Source organism: Eumetopias jubatus, unplaced genomic scaffold (genome assembly GCF_037043125.1).
Source record: "Eumetopias jubatus isolate StellerSeaLion01/CBP00866 unplaced genomic scaffold, mEumJub1_p1.0 scaffold_2, whole genome shotgun sequence".
NCBI lineage: Eukaryota > Metazoa > Chordata > Mammalia > Carnivora > Otariidae > Eumetopias > Eumetopias jubatus.
In genome coordinates, this window is record NW_028274808.1 from 169,232,914 (window position 1) to 169,256,554 (window position 23,641).

Consider the following 23,641-nt stretch of genomic DNA (forward strand, 5'->3'; position numbering starts at 1 on the left):
TGAGCTCAAGCTGTCTTCTCCCTCCTCGAGCCCTATTGCTATACCAGCAGTCAGTGGCCGGAGGGTACAGCTGATCGCCGGTTCTGACAGTTGGTGGAAAGGGTAGAAAATTCCCCTTCGGGAGCACAAAACACAAGTGTCCTTTGTCGTGGTGTTAGAACAAACCAGAATACCTGGGAACAAGGCAGCGGTGCAAGTTTTTGCAGCTGCTCATTTCCTGGATTCTGACTTCCAGCACTCCTCTCTGCCCCTCTCGCTGGATCACTAGATTGGGGGTAGGGACACTCAAGTAATTCAAGCCAGAGACCTTGAACGTTGCTTTCACCTCCAGGCCCCACAAACCAGTTTGCCAGTGTTAATAGTGCCCATTGGTCACCTAACACAAGTTGGGTCTTCTTTCTGATCCTAACTTGCGAGGAACTCCATGAAGAGAGCGTCGTGGCACCAGCTCCCTACTAGCACACATTGCACAGGCATCCAAACATGGGGAAAATTCCTTCGTGGACAGTCAGAGCGATCCTCCTCAGCCCTCTTCCTGGTTTCAGGGAGGGTAGATCGAAGAGCTCTTGGAGAGAATCCTCCCCTTGAAGCTCAGCTACTCTGATTTTCTTCTAGTTGAGGACTGTACACTCCCTCCCCTAGCTAAGAGATTCAAGGAATCTGCATTTGGGGCATAGGTTTGCATTGCCACATAGGGCTTAAAAAGCCTTTCCCAGTAGAGCTTCCTTTTGATAATCCAATGATAATCTTTTTTTCCTGTGAAAAAATGTTGTAAGTTCTCAGTCAGGTGACTCCTTACACTGGATTTCCTTATAAATGCCATTGACGCTATAAGCAATGTTAAACTGATCACGTATCTCGCTGTAATGCCATAAAACAGAGCCTGGATATGGGAGTTGTCACTTCTACCTTTTGGAAGAGGGACTCCTGTTGGCAAGTTGCAATAGTTTAAGATTTAACTAGAGAGAAGAACTCTTAAGCCATCTTTAAGTGTATAGTCGTGTCCTGGGGCCTGACGTAGAAGTTCCTATGGACCGATAGCCGAAACAATCCAGAGGTACTCAGTACAACCCCAGTGTAGCTTAAACTCCTTATTGCCTCAGGTCCCCATCCCCTTGGCCTCTATTTCTAATTCATCCAAAAAATTAAAACTTCTAGTGAAGTATCTGGCCACAAGACCATATGATTGAAAAGGCAGGTGAAGGATTTTGTTAACGTTTTAGGTCCATTTTATTGAAAGGCCATACCATTGTTTAGCCTGCAATCATTTGTTTCTTTACCTCATATCAAGTCAGCTTGTAGTAGAGTAAATATACCTACCTGTTTTTGTAGGAAAAAACATGAATGAAAGCCCCCTCTGTGTATGCATTTTATAGTCTTGCTTAAACACGCCCACATACCACATACTCACAGACTCCCCCAAAACCAGGGCTAGAATTTTTTCCTTGTTACCTCTTTCTATATGTTGGCATTCATTAACTGCTGTCTGTTTGAGCCCCTGGTTAAAATAGAATCCCTTGAGTAATGTTTGAGCCCCTGGTTAAAGTGGAATCCCTTGGACTTTACTCACAGGAACACATCTTTGAGTTGGCAGGGCCCATCCTAAAACCAGTCACTCTGCTGCTTCGCTACTGAGTGGACATTAGAAAATGAGGGAATTTGCCATTTTTTATTAAGTATTTTTCCTTGAATCAGTAATGCTGAAATCTGAAACACAGAGTGGGGAAGGCATGCACAGACCTCTGAGTTCCCCAGAAGGAAACCCTCCCCAGCACCTGCTTCTTAAAACGTGAAAGCGAAAGGGTGGCGGGTCTGGTAATGAGCCAGGTGAGTGATGAGGGCCAGCAGGCTCACTCCTGCTCGCACCTGGTGGGCCTTGAGCCTCTGATCTCACTTCTCACTCTGAGCCTCCCCTCTCAGTCAGAAGGCCCTTTCCTGTGCTGTGGGATTCAAGATGAGATTTCTCTGTAGCAGCAGGAGGAAAAATGTTAGTGCAGACACCTAACTCTGGACATCTTTCTGTGAGCATCTGTTGGGAGACTCCTTCCGTACCCACGTGGTTCCTTTTGCGGGTCGAGCAGGGCTCGGGGGACGTACCTGCCAGCTCCCCTCTCTTCTTCCTGGGTAGCGCCTTGGTACCTGGACTGAGGGAGCATCAGTTAGCCGGGGAGGCCCGTGACCACCACACTTGGCTTTGAAAAATAGCAAGAAAGCTGGGGCGCCTGGGTGGCTCAGTTGGTTAAGTGACTGCCTTCGGCTCAGGTCATGATCCCAGGGTCCTGGGATCGAGCCCCACATCGGGCTCCCTGCTCGGCAGGAAGCCTGCTTCTCCCTCTCCCACTCCCCCTGCTTGTGTTCCCTCTCTCGCTGTCTCTCTCTCTCTGTCAAATAAATAAAATCTTTAAAAAAAGAGAAAAATAGCGAGAAAGCGACGGATCTTCCTCGGGGACTTTCAAGCGATGTGCATTTCCCTGTCCCTTCTCTTGCAGTGGCCATCCCTGCCATCGGGGCCCAGTATTCCATGTTTCAGGCAGCGCCAGCCCCTAAAATGATCGAAGACGGCAAAATCCACACAATGGAGCACATGATCAGCCCCATCGCCGTGCAGCCAGACCCAGCCGCCGCCGCCGCCGCTGTCATTCCTGCCGTGTCAACGCCGCCCCCATTCCAGGTAGAGCGCTTGCTGGGGTCTTCGACATCCGACATCCGTGTGGGAGGCCTCCCTTTAGCATGGATTCATTTCCCTGTCGGCAGGAGAATTCGCGGTGTGCCTAGCTCTCTGATGAAGTGTGGGATGGGGCGACAGGAAAAATGGGTCCTGTAAATCATGCCAGGACAGAAAAGTTTCAAATAATAATTGTACTACCCTAATGTCATCACTGTACGAAAGATGGGAAGCCATATGCAAAAATGACACATGTAATTCTTCACGGTGTCATGATATTGTACATACGATTTTTTTTTTTATGACGCTGGATAATTTTTAACTCAATGTTCTTACTGTTAAGCGGCTGACTCCCAAAGTCCAGGGAGATCGCTCACATTTTCACATTCCAAATTGCAGTTCGAGGAAGATTTTTTTTTTTTTTTTAAGTTCTCTCAGGGCGCCTGGGGGGCTCAGTCGGGTAAGGTTCTGATTCTTGATTTCAGCTCAGGGTCGTGAGATTGCGCCCCACATCGGGCTCTGTGCTCAGAGCAGAGTCTGCTTGAGATTCTGTCTCCCTCTGCCCCTCCCCACCCCAAGATCTCTCTCACTCTCAAATAAATAAATGAATCTTTAAAAAAATAAATAAATGAAGTTCTCTCTCCCCCCACCTGTATTGAATATTTCAGTATGTATATCCATATAAAGGTATATAAGAGTGTGCATGGAGAGAGAACTATCTGTAGAGATACAGCTGTATGAAGCTTCACAAAATCTGCCTTTAATCCTCTCCTCTAAGCAGACGCAGCCATTCCCACTCCTCCTCCTCCCAGTCCAGTCTTACCGTGCCAGCCTCCTTCCCCACCTTTGCTCACAGCTTCTCTTCTGTGTGGTGTCTTCAGTCTTGTGACTTCTGTAGAATCTTTCCCATCCACCTGAGCCTTGGAAATCCTGTCTCCTGGATGTCTCGTCACTCATGTTATAACTTGGCGTATGATTGCCATTGTGTTCTAGCTCCCCAACTCATGAAGCTCCTCTAGACCGAGAGTTACATCTTATGTTTTCTTTTTATCATCAGGGCATAGCACGTAGGGAATACCTATAGACGATATGTCATTCATCCGAACAAAACCAAACAAAACAATAGAATCTTGTTAAAGCTACTTTTTGTGAGGCAGTGAATCTCAAATACCTTTTCAGTCAACAAAGATACTCAGACCTGGGGTCTCTTCCCTAACTGGATTAGAATTATCCAGGGAATACGTTTACAAAACAGATTCTTAGACTCAAACTCCAGAAGATTCGCACTGGGCAGATCTCACCTGGGGTTCTAGAATCCATGTTTTGTATTGGCTCTTCGTGAGGCCGGCTGGTGAGCCACCACACTGGAGTGCTGTCACTTTTGCCTTCTCTGTGCACAGTCTTGACTGTGCCAGTCAGAAATGGTCACGCCAGTTGAAGTATATTCATTTATCAGTGGGTCATCAAGTATTCCTTAAGTCTGGACTTAGGAATCGGTTGTAAATGACTCACACTCTAAAATGGCAACTGAGCGTAGCTGCTACTTGTGGACTGACTAATAAATATCTGCAGTAACCTCCAGACCATAGTTGGTGGAATTCTGGTAATAATTTCGAATTTCTCTTTACTAAGAAACTCGTGCACTTTTGTCCTTGGTGTGTAGTGTCCCAAATTCCAGGTCTCGTACTCACGCTGTTCCGGTCTTTTGTCAGTCTCCACTCAGTGTTGCCATCGGGTCTCTGTTCAGAGTCTTTGCTTATGAATTTGTTCAGTAGACAGTCATTATCAGTTGATTCCGATGGAGATTTTCTTCCCCCTGTCCTTCAACATATCCTGCGGAATGCCTGGAGCTACTTACTTTTGAACTCGGGAATGACTTCTTTGAGTATGTGTGGCCTTGGTGCTCATCCGCCAATCTCGGTTCTCTGCATCCTCCCTCTGAGTTCTTTGACCCTGGGCTCTCTGAATGTCTGGCTCTCTACCCCGACTCCTGTGTTCTCTGCCAAATTGCAGCAGAAGGAGCAGTAAGCACTACTCATTGGTGAGTAGAACACTTTTCCAAATGGAGCCACACTAGAAATCCGTTCCCAGCGTTACTTCCAGAACCTTCCTGTGGAACACCTTCAGTCATACTCCTCTGTCTTGCACGTGCTCAGGGATGTTCCTGCTTAGCCATTTTATATCCTCAATTTCATAAAGGCTTTGTAAGTAATTTAAGAAAATGTTTACTGGCATAGACTTTCTTTTAAATTTATTTCTCAAACGTGTTCTCAATCTTTACAAATCTATGGTATAAGTAGAGCAGGGATAACCATTCCCCTTGGTGAGGTCTTTTCCTCACCTCTCTCCCCCACCCAACTCCCCATGCTCAACCCTTCCAAGCCTAGGTGTTGAGCTGGACCTTAGCACATGGAAAGGTTTCTCACGGATGCCCTCTTCCCTGCAATTTCATCCCTCTGTGCACTTGTCACTAAATATATGTCCACCCATTTGGAAAAGACTGCTTGTATCTTGCCGTAAGCCACCGTCTTCCCCCTTCTGAAGTTTCTCTCTTGCCAATGAGATACTCGTTGTTTCGGTGTTGTAGGAGACGAGATAATACAGGGCTAAAAGTGCAGGCTCCAGAGTCACACATTTCATTGCTTAAAAGCTGTGTCACCTTGTGCAGGTCATTTAACACATCCAAACCGCTCCGTATAATCATAGTACCAGCTTCATTTGTGGTTGTGATGATTCCATAACGTCATACAAATAAGGCACTTAGAATAGTGCCTGGCAGACCACAGTCCCTCGGTTGTTGTTATCATTTAGTAGAATTACTATTTTGGTTACAGTGGAAAAATGGCTCTTAGATGGTGACTTCCTTTGAATGTAATTTTGTGACTCTCCTTTGCAAATTTTGTAAATGAATGATAACTAATTCCCTTACGAAAATCCAGGAAGAACTCATTTTTAAAAATCGAATTCTCCATTTCGTGTATCCTGAATTGTTTACTTTGACGCTGCATGAAGACATAGAGGCCATAGCGACGTTTACTGCAGGGTATTCTGAGGAACATAAAGCACACTAGGTATTTTGTTAAGTGTGTGTTTTATTTTACCACAAATCCCCCTTTCCATAAAGCATCTCACAGAACTGGCTCCAGAGCAAACCCTTCGGGAAATACTGAACCCCAGGCTTCACTCTTTACACCTGTTTGCTTGGAAAACATAGCATGTCAGGCTTTCAAGTAGAGAAGAGCAAGTGGCAGGGACTCTGATGGAGTCCGTGGTGGCATCTGCCGTGAGGCAGCTGTAGCGAGCTTGCCTTTCCCTACTTCCTTTTCCTGTGGAAACTCCTCCTCATCCTTCAAGATCCACCTCAAATGTCTCTGCTTCCACGATGCTTCCTCCAGCTTCCCAAGTGAGTTGGTTCCTTTTCTAAGCCTCTACACCCATCTGGACAGTTGACCCTTGAACAACACAAGGGTTAGGTGTGCCCCCCCCCATGCAGTTGTAAATAAATCCCTATAAAACTTTTGACTCCGCCACAACTTAACTACTAACAGCCTACCGTTGTCCAGAAGGCTTACTGAGAACATAAACAGTCGATGAAACATAGATTGTGTATGTTATATGGATTATATACTGCATTCTTACAGGAGAGTAAACTAAAGAAAAGAAAATGGGTAAGAAAATCATAAGCGAGAGAAAGTACATACATAGCTGAACTTAGCGGAAAAAATCCACATAGAAGTGGACCCACTCAGTTCAAACCCGTGTGGTTCAAGGGTCAACTGTATATATCGTGGGTGTCATACCTTAGGTGGGAGATGGTCGAAATCATCAATCACACTTACTGAAAATTGTCTGTGGTCACACGGTTTTTAGGTCACAGCTTAAAAAGCTGCGCCTACGGAGATCTCTACCCTGGGTTCTGTAACATTGTCCCTGTCTGTTGTCCCCTCCCGTTTTTGAAGCACCATGTTCCGTTAGTTAAATAAGAGTTGAGGCGGCTGGCGTGTATTTTAGGAACCATATTTTTAATTACAGTGAGATCAACTGAGCAAAGGGTAGATTCTCCACTCCCTTTTCTAGCTGGCTCTGGGGCATAGGCCGCTGGAAAGGAATGGCAAGATCGACGATTCCAGCGTATTTAAACTTTCCCTTCGCTTGGCAGTTCCGTCACTTTGACCAGTTGAACTCAGAGCCTTGAGGATGCAACTCCAACTTACCTTAATGGCCCTTATACCACCTTCCCTTACAACAATTATTTATTTTGCCCGTCTGCCTCCCCATCCTGAGAATGAAAAACCTTTGCCTTCACCTCTCCCTGTGTCGCACCCCGGGGAACGGGAAGAACGAATGGAGCCAGGGCCTGCATGGGCTGACTCCATGGGACGGGCACCACTGTGCGGTCAGTAAGGAGCCTTTCTGTCTCTCCCCCTCAGGGCCGCCCGATCACCCCAGTGTACACGGTGGCTCCGAACATTCAGAGAATTCCCACTGCTGGGATCTACGGGGCCAGTTACGTGCCGTTCGCTGCTCCAGCCACTGCCACAATCGCCACACTACAGAAGAATGCGGCCGCCGCCGTCTACGGAGGCTACGCGGGCTACATACCTCAGGCCTTCCCCGCCGCTGCTATTCAGGTGCCCATCCATGACATCTACCAGACATACTGACACTGGTGAGGAGAGTGGAGGCAGACCACAAACTACCCGTGAAGGAACACTTTACTATTTATGAAGAAAGAACGTGTGGGATTAGCACACTCACGAAACCTGAAAGTGAAGAATGTTATCCAATATCACCCTGAAAGATTTTATATTCATGAAGTTTCCACTAGTTGTGTTGTTTTTCTTTTTTTTTTTTTTAAAGACTGTTTTCAACTTAGCCCTTGTTCATACATTTCTAAGAGACTTGTAACGGTTCATGCCTTAATACCATCTCTCAAAAATTTGTATGCCGTAGTACGTTTGTATAGAGGTTTTTTGTTTTTGTATTTTTAAGGATATATTTTCAGTATGAAGGTTATTTTCTTAACTTCTACACTCCAGAGATTTCTATTTTGTAGTACCTTCGATAATATATCAACTATATATTGAAAAGCACATTTGAGCAGCTAGGGAACTGTTTTGAAAAATAGATTCAATATTTAAAGATACAAACAGTAGTGCTTTAAAATACTACATAAAATGTTATTTTAAAAGTTATACTAGAAAGTGCAATTTTAAAGTGAGTAAAATCTCTATTTCAGCTGCATTAAGGGTTGATGGTGTTATCACGTGTTAAGAAGATGGTTCTACTATTTTTTTTTTTTTTTTTAAAGAAAGTAAACACTCGATCTCTCTTTAAGCCCACGTTGAAAAGACTTGTCACACTTCTAAGTCCAAACACTGGAAAGCTCTCACCTGCCACCATTACCCTGTTTCCCCGCTCCTTCTCCATGTGTCTTGCCCTCCCCACCCCCCTACTCATTCCTTCCTTCCTATCCCCAGCCCCACCTCCAAGTTTGGCAAGTCTAGGGCAAATGAATTCCTCTGATAGAGAGAACTTTGATGGCTTTTATACTTCTTCCTGGGTTTTTGTGGGGGTTTTTTTGTTTTGTTGTGGGTTTTTCTTTTTGTCTTGGTTAGAGAGGTATTTTCAGTAGCAGAGTATGCATAAGCACAAGATTGTAATACTTTCCATAAGACATTTTTGCATAGCTATTTAATGTCTCATATAAAACCTTAGTTCCTTTTCTAATGCTTTTATTTTATTCGTTTTTGAAGTATGAGTTTGTAGAGACAGTGAATGTTGTTGTCGGCAAGGCCCCCGGAAGACTCTTGTCGCAGAAAGTTATGCTTCTAGCTGCCTTATCATGTTTCAATGCAAATTGTCTGTGGTCGTCAAGGGTATTGGAAATACTATGTTTATTGAGCAGGGCTTTCCTCTGTTGCTGTGCACGCGGTAGGTGAGCCGACTTGGGGTGCGCACATCCAGGAGGAGGAGGAGAGACCTGTAGAAGTTAAAAGATAGCTTGTAAATAATCTAATGCTGGTTTTTAGTTGTTTAATGTTGCGGAAGTTCTTGGTATATAGTTTAATGCAGAGTGAAACCATTTTATTTCAATGTTATTAAAAAGTTTTGTTTATTATTAGGAAGTAAATGTATTGTTGCAGTGTTGTGCCTGTTTCAAGGCTTTTGTTTAGCAGAGTGAATGTAAAATACAGTAAAATGTTAAGATTGTCATCTGCTTTATAAAATACATCAACTTGGAACTTTTTTTTAAAGGCTCCATCAAGGAATTGAGGTGTGCAATAGGTAGCAAGGACACAGTTGTGTGTTTATGTCACATTAGAGATCTATAAAATCTTTCCACTCACTGAATTTTTGCTAATGGCTGAATTCTTATTTATGGATTAATAATAGGATCATGCCTTTAGCAAGTATTTTAGTTTTGTTTTAAATTTTAAATTAAGAGATTCCCAAATGCCTTTTCCCTCCCCCTCATCTTAGGGTGGGATGAATTTTTTATATATAAGCAATATTTATTTAACTATTCTGTAAAATTATTGAGTGCCTACAAAGGCCTTTAAACATTTCTAACATTTCTTTCCATCGTTCTTAAATGACATAAAATAATCGTGCAATGTTCCTGATGATGTACCCAGCAAGCTGCATCCAAACTCGAATCTGTTGGAATGAGTAATCCAACAAAATGCAATTTGGATCAGATCCTCATCCCTTGACTCGGTGTGAAAGAACTTCCAGTGAAGGATTGTCACAGAGTTCACTGGATGAGACTCTGACCTAGCAGTCTTACTGTATTTTACATATGCCTGTAAATTATTTGCAAAAAAATAATAATAATGAAAAGAAAAATTGATATCTTAACATGGCAACTACCAAACTACCTTAAAAACAGATATCGGTGAGCCTCCTTTCTATGGTCTGTTTCTGTTTCAAAACCATTTCACGTACACTACTGAGGTAAGTTTATAACTTGAAATGTGAACTTTTTTTTTTAAGGGTTAAGAACAAACTAAATGTTAAAAAAAAAAAAACTTTAGTGTTCTCTGTTTTCAAACATTGCTAGTAGTTTAGTTATCTTTAGTTGCTTTGTATTTGAAAAGCTTTTAAGTTTATTTAGATCTTTCTCCATTTACAATACATTCTTAGGATGTATGTAGTAAATAAAGCTTTCTTTAAAGCAGTTTCGAGACCTTATTTTAAATTGTGTTTTCTTTATACTGATTTTTTTTTCCCTAACAAAATTAGAGAAACCCTTACGGTATGGAAGGAAGCAACTAGTTCAGTATTTTCAGCCAGAGAAACCAGCAAGTTACTCTCATGTTTTTGGCTTGGAATTACATTGAAGATGGGTTATATAGTAAAAGTTGTGCATTATCAGTATCATCAAACTTGAGCTTAGGTGGTTGAAGGTTAAGCACCCAAATTCTACTCAACATCTGGACTGGAATAGGATGTGGCTAAGCCTGTCACTGCTGTCAGTCCCGATGGTTATGATCCCAAGAGCTCCACACTCAGACCTCTATAAATGGAAGCAGTTGATGTGACATTGAGTTTGTTTGGTGATCTTGTGAACATGCTGGGTGACCTGAAGGTCCGTCACTGCATTCAGAAACCAAAGCCTTGTGTTCCTCATTTTCACAGTGCACAGCAAGGTTAGCTGGATACTTCCTTCCCTTCTCTCTAGAGAGCATCACTAACTTCAGACATTGTCCATTAGCAAAGCCAATCAAATGGTTCAAGGGCAGGTGATAGGTTGTCAATAGAATTACTTCTAAAGCACTTGCCCCACATGGCTTTACCATTGATTAAGAATTTTATCTTTTAGTCTTGAGCGGTCTGGGTTACGGCCTTCCTTCTCACATTTCTGGGAATGGTAACTTCTTGCTTCCCCTTAAAAAGATAAAGCTCTTTTTTAGAGGCAGGAGGGACCAGCAAACATCCTAAGATGACAGATCATTAGGCAATATTTTCAAGGGCAACAAGATCTGCTGGTTTCTTTTTGTTCTAGAAGAGTACAGATGCTCTTCAAATTGCAGAACCACAGAGTTTGATCTCATTAGAAAAAGAATAATCATATAAAATGTGTTATCACACTTCTACCAGGTGCCAGGGTTGGTTCTGTGTGCTTATAGCAACCACAGCATGAATAAGCCCACAAAATCGTGCACGAGTAGAGCTTACATTCCGGTGGGAGAACGCAGATTGAGCAGATAAACAGCATGGTGGGTAGGGACAAATGCTATGATGACGTGACTCATTGGGCTCTTTGGCTTCCATAATCTCATGTGGACCTCACAAAAACTCAATGAAGTAAGCAGTGTAACTGGTCAAGGTCACACAGCTGGTAAGGACCTGGACTGAAATCTGTGCTCAGATTCCAAGTCCCGGATTCTTGCCAACAGTACACTGACCCTGGAAGTGGATAAAACCAGTCATGCCAACAGCCCACCTCAGAGACCAGAGAAAGAAAAGCAAAGCTGCTCTACGAGTACAGTTTTCCATTGGGTTCTAGTATGGTTCCATATGCGGCCTCTTTCCTTGGATGAGACCTGAAGGCCAAATGGCTGAGAATGCCTCTTCTCAGCCTGCAAGACCTTGCAGCTCTACGGAGAGCTGCTAAAAATGTCCACGCTGGGAGATTTAAGGAATTCTATCTACAAGGCTGTGCCAGAGGTGGTAGAGAAGGCTAAAGAACTGTCATAGGAAGTCAGCTATACCCTTCTGAATCTTCACTAGAATAGGTGCCCCACTTTTTTATTCCGAAAATATCTGTCATGACAATATACATAAGCAGTTACTTAGTTGAACAGTTAGAAAACAAAGCTCTGGTTTTATTTTCTAGTGAAGGATAATCCCATAACAGTCCAACATACACCAGATGCTGTTACATGGCACGCACTGTGTGTGGCGTGTTTTGTTAGCTATAATTGACCTTCCCGGCTTATTAAACTCTGTTTTAAGGATATTAGAGTGCTTGGCTATTGAACAGAAATATATATAGAATATTATCTCAATTATTACCTTACAAGTCTTCTGGGCACTCAGCTTCTACCAGAGTTGGGTTTTTGTTTTTTCTTTTTTAACATGAAATGTGACATTTTGGCATGGCTGTTTTGATGAAATGACATTTTGACACCATGACCCTTAAAAAAAAAAAAAAAATCTTCAGCTTTTATAAAAATGACTGGGTTGGCTGATACAGACGTACTCACTTTATCCTTGCCCTCCCACTTTCTTGACACATTCCCCATCTCTGACCACCCAAGGTCAAGGGCAGGATTAGGCTTCAGTACAAAATGAGGTTCAGGAGACCTCCACAAAGTGTTTTGCTTCAATTTCAAGTTGTAAGCTGTTGGACTGGATACAGCCTTTTCTTTCTCCTCTTTTCCCTTTTCGGTGATCCCTTCCTAGATATTCATTATTCCTCTGTCTCCTAACTTCTTACACCAATTTACCTGGAAAAAATCTGGTTGCCCAAAGACTTGCCTCTGTGGACAAACACCCTGACCTTGTGGAACAAGGCTGGGTTTGTAGTCCATCTCCCTGGGCGTTAAAACCCCAGCTTTGCTAGTTACCAGACATGTGACTTCAGAAAAGACGCCTTGCCTCTCTGAGCACCAGTTTCTTTACTGGTAAAATATATGATAATAATAATCCAGACCTCACAATGTTATTGCATAAGTCAGATGAATTAATGGACCTGGTATGTTGTAGGCACTCAAGAAACACATTTCCTTTCCCTTCCCCTGTAGTGGAATGCATTCTGCTATATTAACTCTATTAAGCCTTTCTGTTTTATCCCTTTTGATTCCTTTTTGTTTTCATTGGTTCATAAACATTTATTGAATGCCAACTGTGTGCCAGGACAGCATGAGGCATTGGAGAGACAACAATCAACAAAATTGACCCTCTGCCCTCCAGAAACACCCAGGTGTGATAAGATAGTGTTGCAAGCGCTATGAAGTGGGAGGGGGCAGCCCCCCGTAGGCTTGCGCAGGGGGTGAAGAAGGACTGGGGGAAAGAAGTCACATCTGAGCAAAGATCTACAGAATGAATAGGAGTTAGGGCAGCTGAGCAGAGAGAAGAGGGAACGGGAAGTAGCCAGGTGTAGAAGAAAAAACAACATGGAATTGTCAGGTACCCGGAACAAGCTGAGTATGGCTATCTCAGAGAAAGAGAAAGGGTGTGCAGTGAAGAAACTCAACCTTTGTCCCGTTCAACATTAAACAGGGTTCATGGGCCTGTGTTAGCTGTAGAAGGAAGAGATTTGGCCCCTAAAACAAGGTAGTGGGAAGAACCCTACATCATTCTTCCTTAGAACTTTGAGTTCCAGAAAATGGCGGAGCCCTGCATTTACTAAACTGCCAAGAAACCTAGCTTTCTCTCAGTCAACAGCATGGTGCATCTGAGCACTCCCCCTAGTGGGCAACTCCCACCGTTTTGTCTTCCTGGTCCCAGGCAATGCCCACCAACCTTAATCTTGTGGTGGAGAGTTTATGGGGTCAGCCAGGGCTCTTAGGGTTCCCCACCCCTTCCTTCCTTAGGTCCACTTTCCAGCCTCTGGAACCTTCCTCCCTTTCCTCTCGGAAATCAGACTATAGCTACGTGTGCTGGCCAGGGTTTCCCCACTCTCCTTGTGGCAGCCCCACAGACACGCAGACTTCTCAGCAAAGGTGAAGGAGGCCTATAGTCTTCCACAGGACTGTGAGGGCAGAGCACGGTTTCAAGGAAAATCTTCCAGGACTCACTGGCTTCCTCGGTGGGCTTATATTTTCCTGTGACTCTGTTCCACACAATTATACCCACAACCAAATGCAACACCAAACCCTGCATTTGCAAGAAATATGACCTTTCCTGAGCTAATTTTTAGCCATCCTTCTTTCTTGGCTTGCTCTACTTTGTTTGTCAAAATTTTCCATTAATGATTAACCAACCACGAGGCTTAAATAGGCCTTAGTCATTCTGAGGCAGGTAAGACAAGTTGCTGAAGTCCAGTTGTTTCTGAGATGACCTTGCTGGGAGCCCTGGGTCAAGACTTTTGAGCTTATGGTATTAGGATAACACTGGGCCATTCCAGTTTGCTTGTTGCAGGGAATTTTTCTCTCTGTTTGCAGGACCTTTATTCTAAAGAGTGGTGGTACCAGGAAATGGTATTTCTATCAGCCTCACCAGCTTCACCCCAACCCTGATTCAAATATGGCCACTTGATACTTTCTCAATCTTACACAAAGTGCTAAGCAACCCCAGCTCCTGACAGGCCCTTAATCTCCCCTTTCCAAATAAGATGCGCCCCTAAGAGGAGAAATTCCGGAAATGTGGCTGAGTCTAAATATGCTCTAGCATTTCTTGAAGGAAGCATTCAGAGCATAAGAGACGATAAAGAAAATAATCTATTTTGCATCATTTCCTGACACCTAAGTGCAAATATCCCTTGCTCTCTGTATTTCTTCTTATTCCTCATTTTCCTTATTCTTTGGAATAATGTTGAAGACTTAGAGGGTGTTCATTCAGCAAGAGGTAAGAATAATTTATGAGTGTAATGAACTAACAGTAACTCCTATGCTGATTGAAGGCTTACTATATGTTGTGTAGTTTACATGGATTAAAAAAAACTTTATTAAAAATAATGTGGATCTAGAATTGTGCACATATCACATATAGCTTGAAGAATGTTCAGGAACAGTATATCCATGTCACCAGCATCCAGGTAAGAGACATGACCGCCATGCCAGAAGATTCCCTATGGCCCCATCCAGTCACTACCTCCTCCCCAAGGGTAACCACTGCTCTGACCTCTAACAGCACAGATTAGTTTCACATGGGTCATTTTTCTCATACTTGAGATCACTGCTACTATCATCCCTTTTAGAGATAAAAAGCAAGGAGGCAGAGAGAGGTTTAATAACTTCCCCCAAGGTCACATAGCCGGTAAGTGAAGAGCCTGAATTTGAACACAGACTAACTCCAGAGTTGGGGACAAGTGTTTGTGTCTGGGTGAGTAGTCGAGGGTGGGTAATTATCATATACCCATTTTGTAAGGAGTTAAGTAATTTGTTCTTCTAGAAGTTTATGCTGATCTCCTAACAGTCACTTCACCATAAAGGTCGTTGGAAAGGAGAGAATAAAAACCCAGCACACGTGGTGGAGGATGGGGCACGAAACCTTTAGAAGTTTCTGGGCCCTGCGGGATTGTCCTTCTTTTATTCCCCATGGCTCCAAATCTCTTGCACTCCAGCGTCCCTTGTATCGAACTCCACTCTCAGGAAGGGAAGGAATTTTTCATTTTTCATTTTCATTTTTCACTAAGGGCAAATCCCTTGTTCAGTAAACTGAGGAGTAAAGTTCTAATTTTGGCATTTAAGGCTATACCCAGGAGGATAAAGAGAAAAACTAAGGATCAGGAGGTCCTCCAACTGTGCATGAGCACGTACCACAAAGGCAGCCCAGAGGGAGGTCAGCCTAGGAAGTCTGAGTTGCCAGGGGCCAAATAATTAGACCCTTGGAGAGTTAATTGAATAATGTTAAGGACCAATGGCCCGTGTATGAGACATACTGAATAAAATCCTAGAAAGACATGCCACTCAAGGGAACTTCTTTATTCTAAAATGGTGATATTATCAGCTTACCTTTGAATAGCATTTCACTGTCCACAGAAGGCTGTCTTCAGCTCTACCTCACTTGAGCCTCAAGACAATCCCTAAGACAGTTAAAAAAGACATTCTTCTCCTTCCTTTTCTCCTCTTCATTCATTCGTTTATTCAACAAATGTATTTTGGGGTTTTTTTGTTTTTTGGGTTTTTTTTTTTTTGAGCATCTGTTATGTGCCAGGCATTGTGGTGGGACCTAAAGAAACAATGGTGAACCTTATCTCCATGTTATCAAGGAAGAAATTGTGACCCAGAGACGATACATGGCTTGCCCAAGATGACAGTGATACTCTAAATTAAATAATATGGCGTGACTGTGAGGTGCCAAAGACTTTAAACACAGTGTCTCACTAAGACCTCGTGACAACTCTATGAGGCAGTTACCATTATTTTAAGTCCCATAAATGACTGCCAAGGCTTCACAGCTGTGGCTGGAAAAGCCACCATTCACACCCTTGTTGGGTCGACTCGGGAAATGAGAGCATTTCAAAGGATAAGAGCGCTATGGTTCTGAGGGAGTCTGGAAAGTGACTTGGTTGGCTCAGCATCAGCCCTACATTTTGGGTGCAACAGATACATTGGTGCGTCTCTCAGAACAGCTTTTTCACCCAAATGTTAAATATGTCCATTCAAAAAGAACTTGGAATTTGAAGTTTTAAAGAACATACCACAATAGCTTGACACTTTCATTTAAACACTCTACCCCAAATAGAGCTAGGATATCCCACCGACGGAAGGGAGATTGAAGACTTCACTTCCGCTTTCCCGGAATGTTCCCCCTGGTATCTGAGAGTTCATGTACTTCTTTCCCCCCAAGTTTGATCTCACCATGGGGTAATCGCATGAGGGAGTGTCTGGCTCCTTGTGTTTTGAGATTTCCACAATAAGAGACAGCATCCTATTTTCTCTACGGAGCACCAGCAGTACCTAGTACCATGTTGTAAGGACAACGGTGGCACAGACAGCCTCCTCGTGGGTCTCCCCGCCTCCATTCTTACTCCCTTTCCACTTTCCGTTCACCCTCCACACCATAGCCAGAGTGATCTTCCTAAAATCAAACCTGAATGACACGTCAAAAACCTTCAGTGGCATTGCCTTGTTGACTGTACGAAGTTCAGACACTAGCTTACAGCACACACAGCCCTCTATAATCTGGTCCCTGGGCATTCATCTAGAATTACCTCCTGCCAGTCACAGGCAGAACTGATATTCAGACAGTATGCTCCAGTAGGGCCTTTCCAGCCATTTATCTCCAGTGGCCCCTCTGGCCAGAGGCCATGTTGGTGGCTGAAGATGTGGACTATGTTCTTTTCATCTGATTACCATTCTCTCCCATTAAAACAAACGATCTTCGTTCTTTTTAGAAGTTCTCTTCTTACCTCTACATGTCCACCTAACAAACTTCCATTCATTCACTGAACATTTATTGAGCATCAGTTATATAGTAAACATTGTGCAAGGCATTCAGGATAGAGAGCTGAAAGTGCCGCTCTCAAGAAAGTTCTGGCGCAGTGGAAGAACTGTTATGCTTATGGGGTACCAAGGAGGGATACTTAAGCCAGACTCGGGATTCAGGGAACTATTCCTGGAGAAGGGGAAACTATGCTGGGTTCTGAAGGCTGAGAGGGGGCAGAAGGACTTGTGATAAAGGGAGCCATGGGCCTGTAAACAGCATAAAAGAAGTAAAGCCTAAATAGGGGTGAGGCTGGTGATGTGAGTTTGAAGAGAGAGGCTGCTGGTTTTGTGTGTGTGTGTGCGTGTGTGTGTGTGTGTTATAGGGGAGGTGCATGCAGAGCAGAATTGGCCATTCAGGAGTAAGATCCATCCTGAGCATGGTGGGGAATCAATAATTCATTTTCATCAAGGAAATGACTTGATCAGAATAGCATCTTAGAGAGAATGTTCGGCCAGAGTATGGAGAATAGACAGGAAGGGAAGGATAAAAGAAAGGGAGATCGTTTCGGAGACTGTTGCAGGTTACCGATGAGAGATGTTAGTGGGCTCGACTAAGGCACTAGCAAATGGGCTGGTGACAGAATGAACTCAAGAGGTGTTAAGTTAAAGTCAATAAACTTTGGTGACTAGTTAGTGATGGGACAACGGGAAATGGAAAATAACTCCCAAGTATCTGGCCTGGATAATTGGGGGGGTAGTGGTGCAGTCTTATACGGCTAACATCACGTAGCCCTGTGTTAAGTACTTAACAGAAATTGGCACATTTAATCCTCTTAACAACTCCATGAGATATTATTCTTCTTGTTGTTTTTAAGTTAGGGTCAGGGTTAGGGTATATGCTTGGTATCCTGCAGTTCAGAGACCTCTTCAGAGAATAAAACCCCGGGCTCCTGCTAGAGTGAGAATAGACATGGCAGCCATTTACCCAGCTGAAGCAAGGAGGGGGTTGGGGGCTCTAAATACTCTTTAAATAGATATTCAATTCGTCCTTCTGTTTTTTACATGAGATACTATTCTTACCCCACTTTGTAAATAAGGAACCTGAGTCATAGAGAGATTAAATAAGTTATCCAAGGTCACACAGGCAGCAAGTGACAGAATCAGGATTTAGACTCAGACAGTCTGACTACAGGATCCACAACCTTTTTTTTTTAAGATTTTATTTATTTATTTGACAGAAAGGGAGAGAGAGAGCACAAGCAGGGGGAGCGGCAGGCAGAGGGAGAGGCAGAAAGAAGCTGTCTGCTGAGCAGAGAGCCCCATGCAGGGCTCGATCCCAGGACCCCAGAATCATGACCTGAGCCAAAGGCAGATGCTAAACCGACTGAGCCACACAGGTGCCCCAACACAATCTTTTTTTTTTTAATTTTTTTAATTTTTTAAAAGATTTTATTTATTTATTTATTTATTTATTTGAGAGAGAGACAGCATGTGGGGCAGGGTGGGAAGGGGCAGAGGAAGGAGAAAGAATCTCAAGAAGACTCCACTGCTGAGTGCAGAGCTTAACGTGGGGCTTGATCTCACAATCCTGAGATCGCAACCTGAGTTGAAACCAAGAGTCGAGTGCTTAACCAACTGCACCACCCAGGCACCCCCAGAATCCACATTCTTAACCAGATCCCTGGATTGCAATTTACTTAACTGAAGAGTATAGAGGGAGTAGCACATTTGGTTAAGCACTTGACAAGCTCACTTTGGAGATGTACTGAACTTGAAACACCTGTAGAGAATCCAGGCCAAGTCCAGAAGGTAATTGGCTACATAAAAGTGGGTTAAAACTATGGGTTTTAAAAGGATGACCCTTTATAATGAAATATTACCTCTGGAAAATTTCTTTTTTAAAAAATATTTTATTTATTTACTTGCGAGAGAGAGCGCACCAGAGAGTATAAGAGGTGGAGAGGGCTGCCCATTGTGCAGGGAGCCTGATGTGGGGATCCATCCCAGGACCCTGAGATCATGACCTGAGCCAAAGGCAGATGCTTAACCGACTGAGCCACCCAGGCACCCCTACTTCTGGAAAATTTCAGTGGATGCATTTTTCATTTGCCTTAATCATGGTGTTCTGCGACTCCCCATACCTGCGATAATGGGATTCAGTGACTCAAAGAGTGAGAGACCAGCCAGGAGGTCAGTTTCTTTTCAGTCCATTGTAAGACAATAGTTTTGAAAGTCAGGTATTAACAAAAGAGAAGCAGAATTTTTGAATTGTGACAGCTACCTTTTCAAGGGCCCGTTCTGTCAAGTCAGACTATTGAGCACTGTCATGATGGTTCAGCTGAGAGCCCATGGGTATCAGCCAATAGCCACTCTGATTGATCAACATCCGCTGTGATCTCTGGCTTCTGTGTCATGCCCACCCAACACGGAGAAGGAGGAGGCAAAATGTAGGAGGGAGATTAGGAAATCAGTGGCAAAATTCCAGTCCAGAGTCAAAAAAAAACTTGGCAAGAGGATGAGCATAGATTTTTAAAATATTTTGGTGCAAGATGAGATAATCCAAAATCCATTCCGTTGTATGGATATACCACATTTTGTTTATCCATTCAATAGTTGATGGACATTTGTATTGTTTCTCCTTTTTGGCTGTTATGAATAATGTTGCTATGAATATTCATGTACAAGTTTTTGTTTGAACACTTGTTTCAGTTCTCCTGGGTATGTACCTACCTAGGAGTACAATTGCTACCTCATATAGAAATTCTATGTTTAATTTTTGAGGAACCGCCAAACTGTTTTGCATAACAATTGCACCATTTCACATTCCCACCAGCAATGTATGAGGGTTATAATTTCTCCATATCCTTGCCAATACTTTTTTATCTTTCTTTCTTTCTTTTTATTATAGCCATCCTAGTGGATGTGAAGTGGTATCTCATTGAGGTTTTGAGTTGCATTTCCCTGATGACTAACGATGTTGAGAATGTTTTCATGTTTATCGACCATTTCTGTATCTTCTTTGGAGAAATTTGTATTCAAGTTCTTTACCTTAACAACTGAGCCACCCAGGCGCCCCTCTTTACTCATTTTTAATCGGGTTGTCTTTTTGTTGTTGAGTTGTGAAAGTTCTTTATAGATTCTGGATACCAAGCCCATTTCAAATATATGATTTGCAAATATTTTCTCCCATTCTGTGGGTTATCTTTTCACTTTCTTGATGATGTGCTGTGATGAAAAAGTTTTTAATTGTGATAAAGTCCAATTTATCCATTTTTTTTCTTTTGTTGCTTGTGCTTTTGGTGTCATACCTAAGAATCCATTGCCAAATTTCCCAGATCATGAAGATTTTTCTCTCTGATTTCTTCGGTGCTATCACCAAATGCAGAGTTGGGAGGAAAGTGTAATAATCTAGCATTTTTTTGGTATTTCCACCACACAGATAAAATAGGTGTAACTAACCTTATTCAGGTGTTGAGTATTTATTACCTTTTTATTTATTTATTTATTTTTTAGGATTTTATTCATTTGTCAGAGAGAGAGCACACAAGCAGGGGGAGCAGCAGGGAGAGAGGGAGAAGCAGTCTTCCCACTGAGCAAGGAGCCCAATGCAGGACTCGATCCCAGAACCCTGGGATCATGACCTGAACTAAAGGCAAACACTTAACTGACTGAGCCACCCAGGAGTCCCTATTTATTACCTTTTTAAATATAATTTATTTCATTATAAGTTTATATAATTTGATTTTTAATAATGGCTGTCTTTAGCAATTTGTTCACAAAATTCCTGAAAATTTACCAATCAACTGTCATGAGGGATCACCAGCCAGCTCCAGACTGGGCTGGAGACATGCTTTGAGCTAAGGGGACACATTTCTTGGCATGAACAAAAGAGCATGGGCAATGAGTTCAGATGTACCTCTCTCAGACTTAATTCTTGTGAGAATTTGGGCAAGCCACTGAATCTCAGTTTCTTCATCAATAAAATGAAATGGTAATATGAATCTCTCAAGTTTGTGATAAAGCTTAGAGATGAATACGTAGAATCTGATCCGTAAGAATTGCTCAAAAATGCTAGTTTAATATTATTTTGCCATAGCTTTAAGCATAGCTTCAACTTTCCTTTGTACTCAGAGAGACACTTGAGAGTCCCCCAGGGTACAATGGGGAGTTCCCAAGTCCCACATGAGGTATAGCTTTTGGGTGAGGACACAGATGCAAATAAATTTCACTCCTTATACACTTTGCAGGGGCAGAGCCTTGGAAATCTTGCCCCGGGCAGTTTGGGAGGAGGGGAAGCACAGTATCAGGCTCATGGCCACCCTAGAAATTAAAGAATCAGATTATGATTATGTTGTGTCCCTATAAGGCCTTCGTGGCTCCTCAAATATATTTCTGACAGACTGCTCAGAAGCTTGACAATTCTACCCTTTACTTTTCCAGTGTGTTACCTGAAGGGAGCAAGAGTTGGCCCTGTGCACATCAGAGGGATCAGCTTATCAACCAGCCTGGAGGGCAGAGAGCAGGGCCCCAGGGAAATGTCACTTTCTGGATCAGAGGGAAGGAGGACTGGGGCAAAGTTTCTGGCACAGAGGAAGGCTTTGCCGGAGACTGTCGGGACATGAAGGAAGGAAAAGATACCAAGCCGTGGTGAGGGGGGTACGAGCAAGAAGAGACACAAAACCTGTCCCCACCTCCCAGACCTGCATGGAGCCTCTGATTTCACATCACCCCGTGAGAAAGCTAACATCCTCTTTGCGTTTCTGTGCCCTCAACGGCAAGTGCCAGGGACACAGTTAAGCAGGAAGTCAATGCACAGCGGATGGCACCTGATCCACCTTCAACTCGTTTGTCAACATTTCACAGCCTCTTTGGAGAGGCCTGTGGAAAGATGAGCTGAGAAGTATAATCCTTTCGCCCCAGGGAGGCCAGGTGCTTTTCCCCCTCGTTACTGGCCACTTACGAAACAGCAGATGCAACCTGTCACCGTTTGGATATGGAAAATCCAGCACTCCGCCAGCCCCACCAGCAGGATTTTAATTCAGAGAATGGTGTCCAAGAGAGTGTCCAGAAACCTGGCTTTGTTGTGCTGAGCTAGGGGACCCTGAGCAAGTCACTTGGCTTCTCTAGTCTTCCTTATTCTTTCTGCCAATTAGAGGTAATAGTACCTCCGGGCAAGGTTTACATACCTCCAGTAAAATGCTTTGCCCAATGGTAGGTAATGTCATGCACATTCAATAAATTGGAGCAACGGGTATTATTACTACCGCCTGTGTGATCTTGGACAAATTATTTCATCTATTTGGATCTTAGTTTCCTCATTTGTGTATTGTGGGTCTGATGATCTCAGAGGCATCTCAGGGTCTAGCATTCTATTATTCCATGACAAACAAGGTTCTTTGCCTGGGCTCTTGTAGGCAGGCCTATCTGTGGCAAAAGGTTAGGCCATTGGCTGTTGCTGTTGCAATGCTCAGATAGCAAAGAACTTGGAGAGCAGAGAAGACTTGTTTACCCCTCCCCTTGAACAGAGTTTTAAGGCTCTGGGACAAGAGCTACTTTGGGTGTTTCTCTAACCACAGGATTAGGAACAGGGACAGGGTGCGAGGCAGCAGGATGTATTTAAATGATCACCCTTAAAATGCTGCCAACAGGCAGAAATAGATGTGATCTCTGGCTGAGGTCGTGGCAGACATGTCAACATTTGCCTGGGGTTCCAGCAACATCTCTTTGGATTCTACCCCCAAAACAGGTGGTGACGGAGTGGGGATGAAACAACTCTACATTTTCAGAATGAAATTCCCCCTCTGAACTCCAGATGAATGAGGCAAAGCCTTCCTTTTCTGAATGGGGCCCAGTGAATAATTATAATTACATGGGGGGGGTGGATGAAGTCAAAGCTGTGTCTCTGGGTTGGAGGGGATGAAGGGGTAGGTTGAAGGACAGTGGAACCCTATCACTGCTCTTTGCCCCACCTAGTATTTTGAGTTGTCCTGAAGTCCTTAACTTAGGCACCTAATGGGATAAAGATTGATGACCTTGGACGCAGAGCAGAGGGACAGTCTTCTTTTTCTCAGACCTGGGTCCTTAGGGCAGGATGCTAAAGATTTCAGGCTGACTTATTCCCGGGATATCTTAGGTCAACCCTATCTCCATAAAAAAAGAAAACACAAGAAAGAAAGAAAGAAAGAAAAAAGTACAATTATGTGCAGGGCACATTTTCTACAATCTGTATTTTCCCAGAGCCTTATTTCTTTTGCCCCCCGCCCCACCCAATTTCCATTAGTGATTTCCTGATGTCAGTTAAGGAGCTGGTTTCCAGCTGGTAGAAAGCATTGCTCATTAACAATATTCACAAGATCCCAGGCTTTTTGATGACAAGTCATAGGGTTTCTGTCACGCTCCCAGCTGGAAGTTCTCTGCTAAATGGCAAACTTCCTGAAGTTTTTCCCTACACATCTTGGACTGTGATAACCTTTCAAGATCACATTTTGGTTTTTCACACCATCTCGAATATTCGTACCAGTAATTCCATGGCTCCCCATCAGTATAAAAGAAGCCTCTGTCTCAGAAAAGTGACTTGAGTGGGCAAGGGGCACCCAGCTGCCATCCATGTGTGTGTCTGGTGCTCTGTCTCCTGCCTGGACCCAGAGGGGTGAGAGCTGCAAGTCCTCTTAGAGATCGTGTGTTCTTATTCATGCCGGCCTGCTCACTGACCCATCATCTGTGATCATTCCATGGCCACGCTTTTACACTAAATGATGGCAAGATATCCTCCAAGTCCTCAGAACAGAATTTTTAACTTACCTCTCTAAAAGCCTTATCTCCAAATATAGTCAGTCTTCTGAGGTATGGGGGCTGGGCTTCAACATACGTACCACATTTCAACCCAGAAGAGTATGTGTTCCTTTTTCTTTTTGTTCTTGCTGATGTTGATGAA

General features: G+C 43.4%; 1 protein-coding gene across 4 annotated transcripts in view; it reads left to right on the plus strand.

Moving 5' to 3' along the window:
- Positions 1-21,971, plus strand: part of RBM47 (RNA binding motif protein 47) — a 158,475-nt gene extending 136,504 nt beyond the window's left edge. For 3 of the 4 annotated variants that reach the window (XM_088021189.1, XM_088021190.1, XM_088021192.1), the window contains 2 exons: positions 2,490-2,671; positions 7,096-7,970. In XM_088021189.1, the coding sequence (XP_087877315.1) occupies positions 2,490-2,671; positions 7,096-7,329 (416 nt within the window). In that variant the 3' untranslated portion in view covers positions 7,330-7,970. Of the gene's footprint in view, positions 1-2,489; positions 2,672-7,095; positions 7,971-21,147 lie in introns of those variants that run through there. The other variant, XM_088021191.1, reaches the window with a different exon arrangement.
- Positions 21,972-23,641: the final 1,670 nt, after the last annotated feature.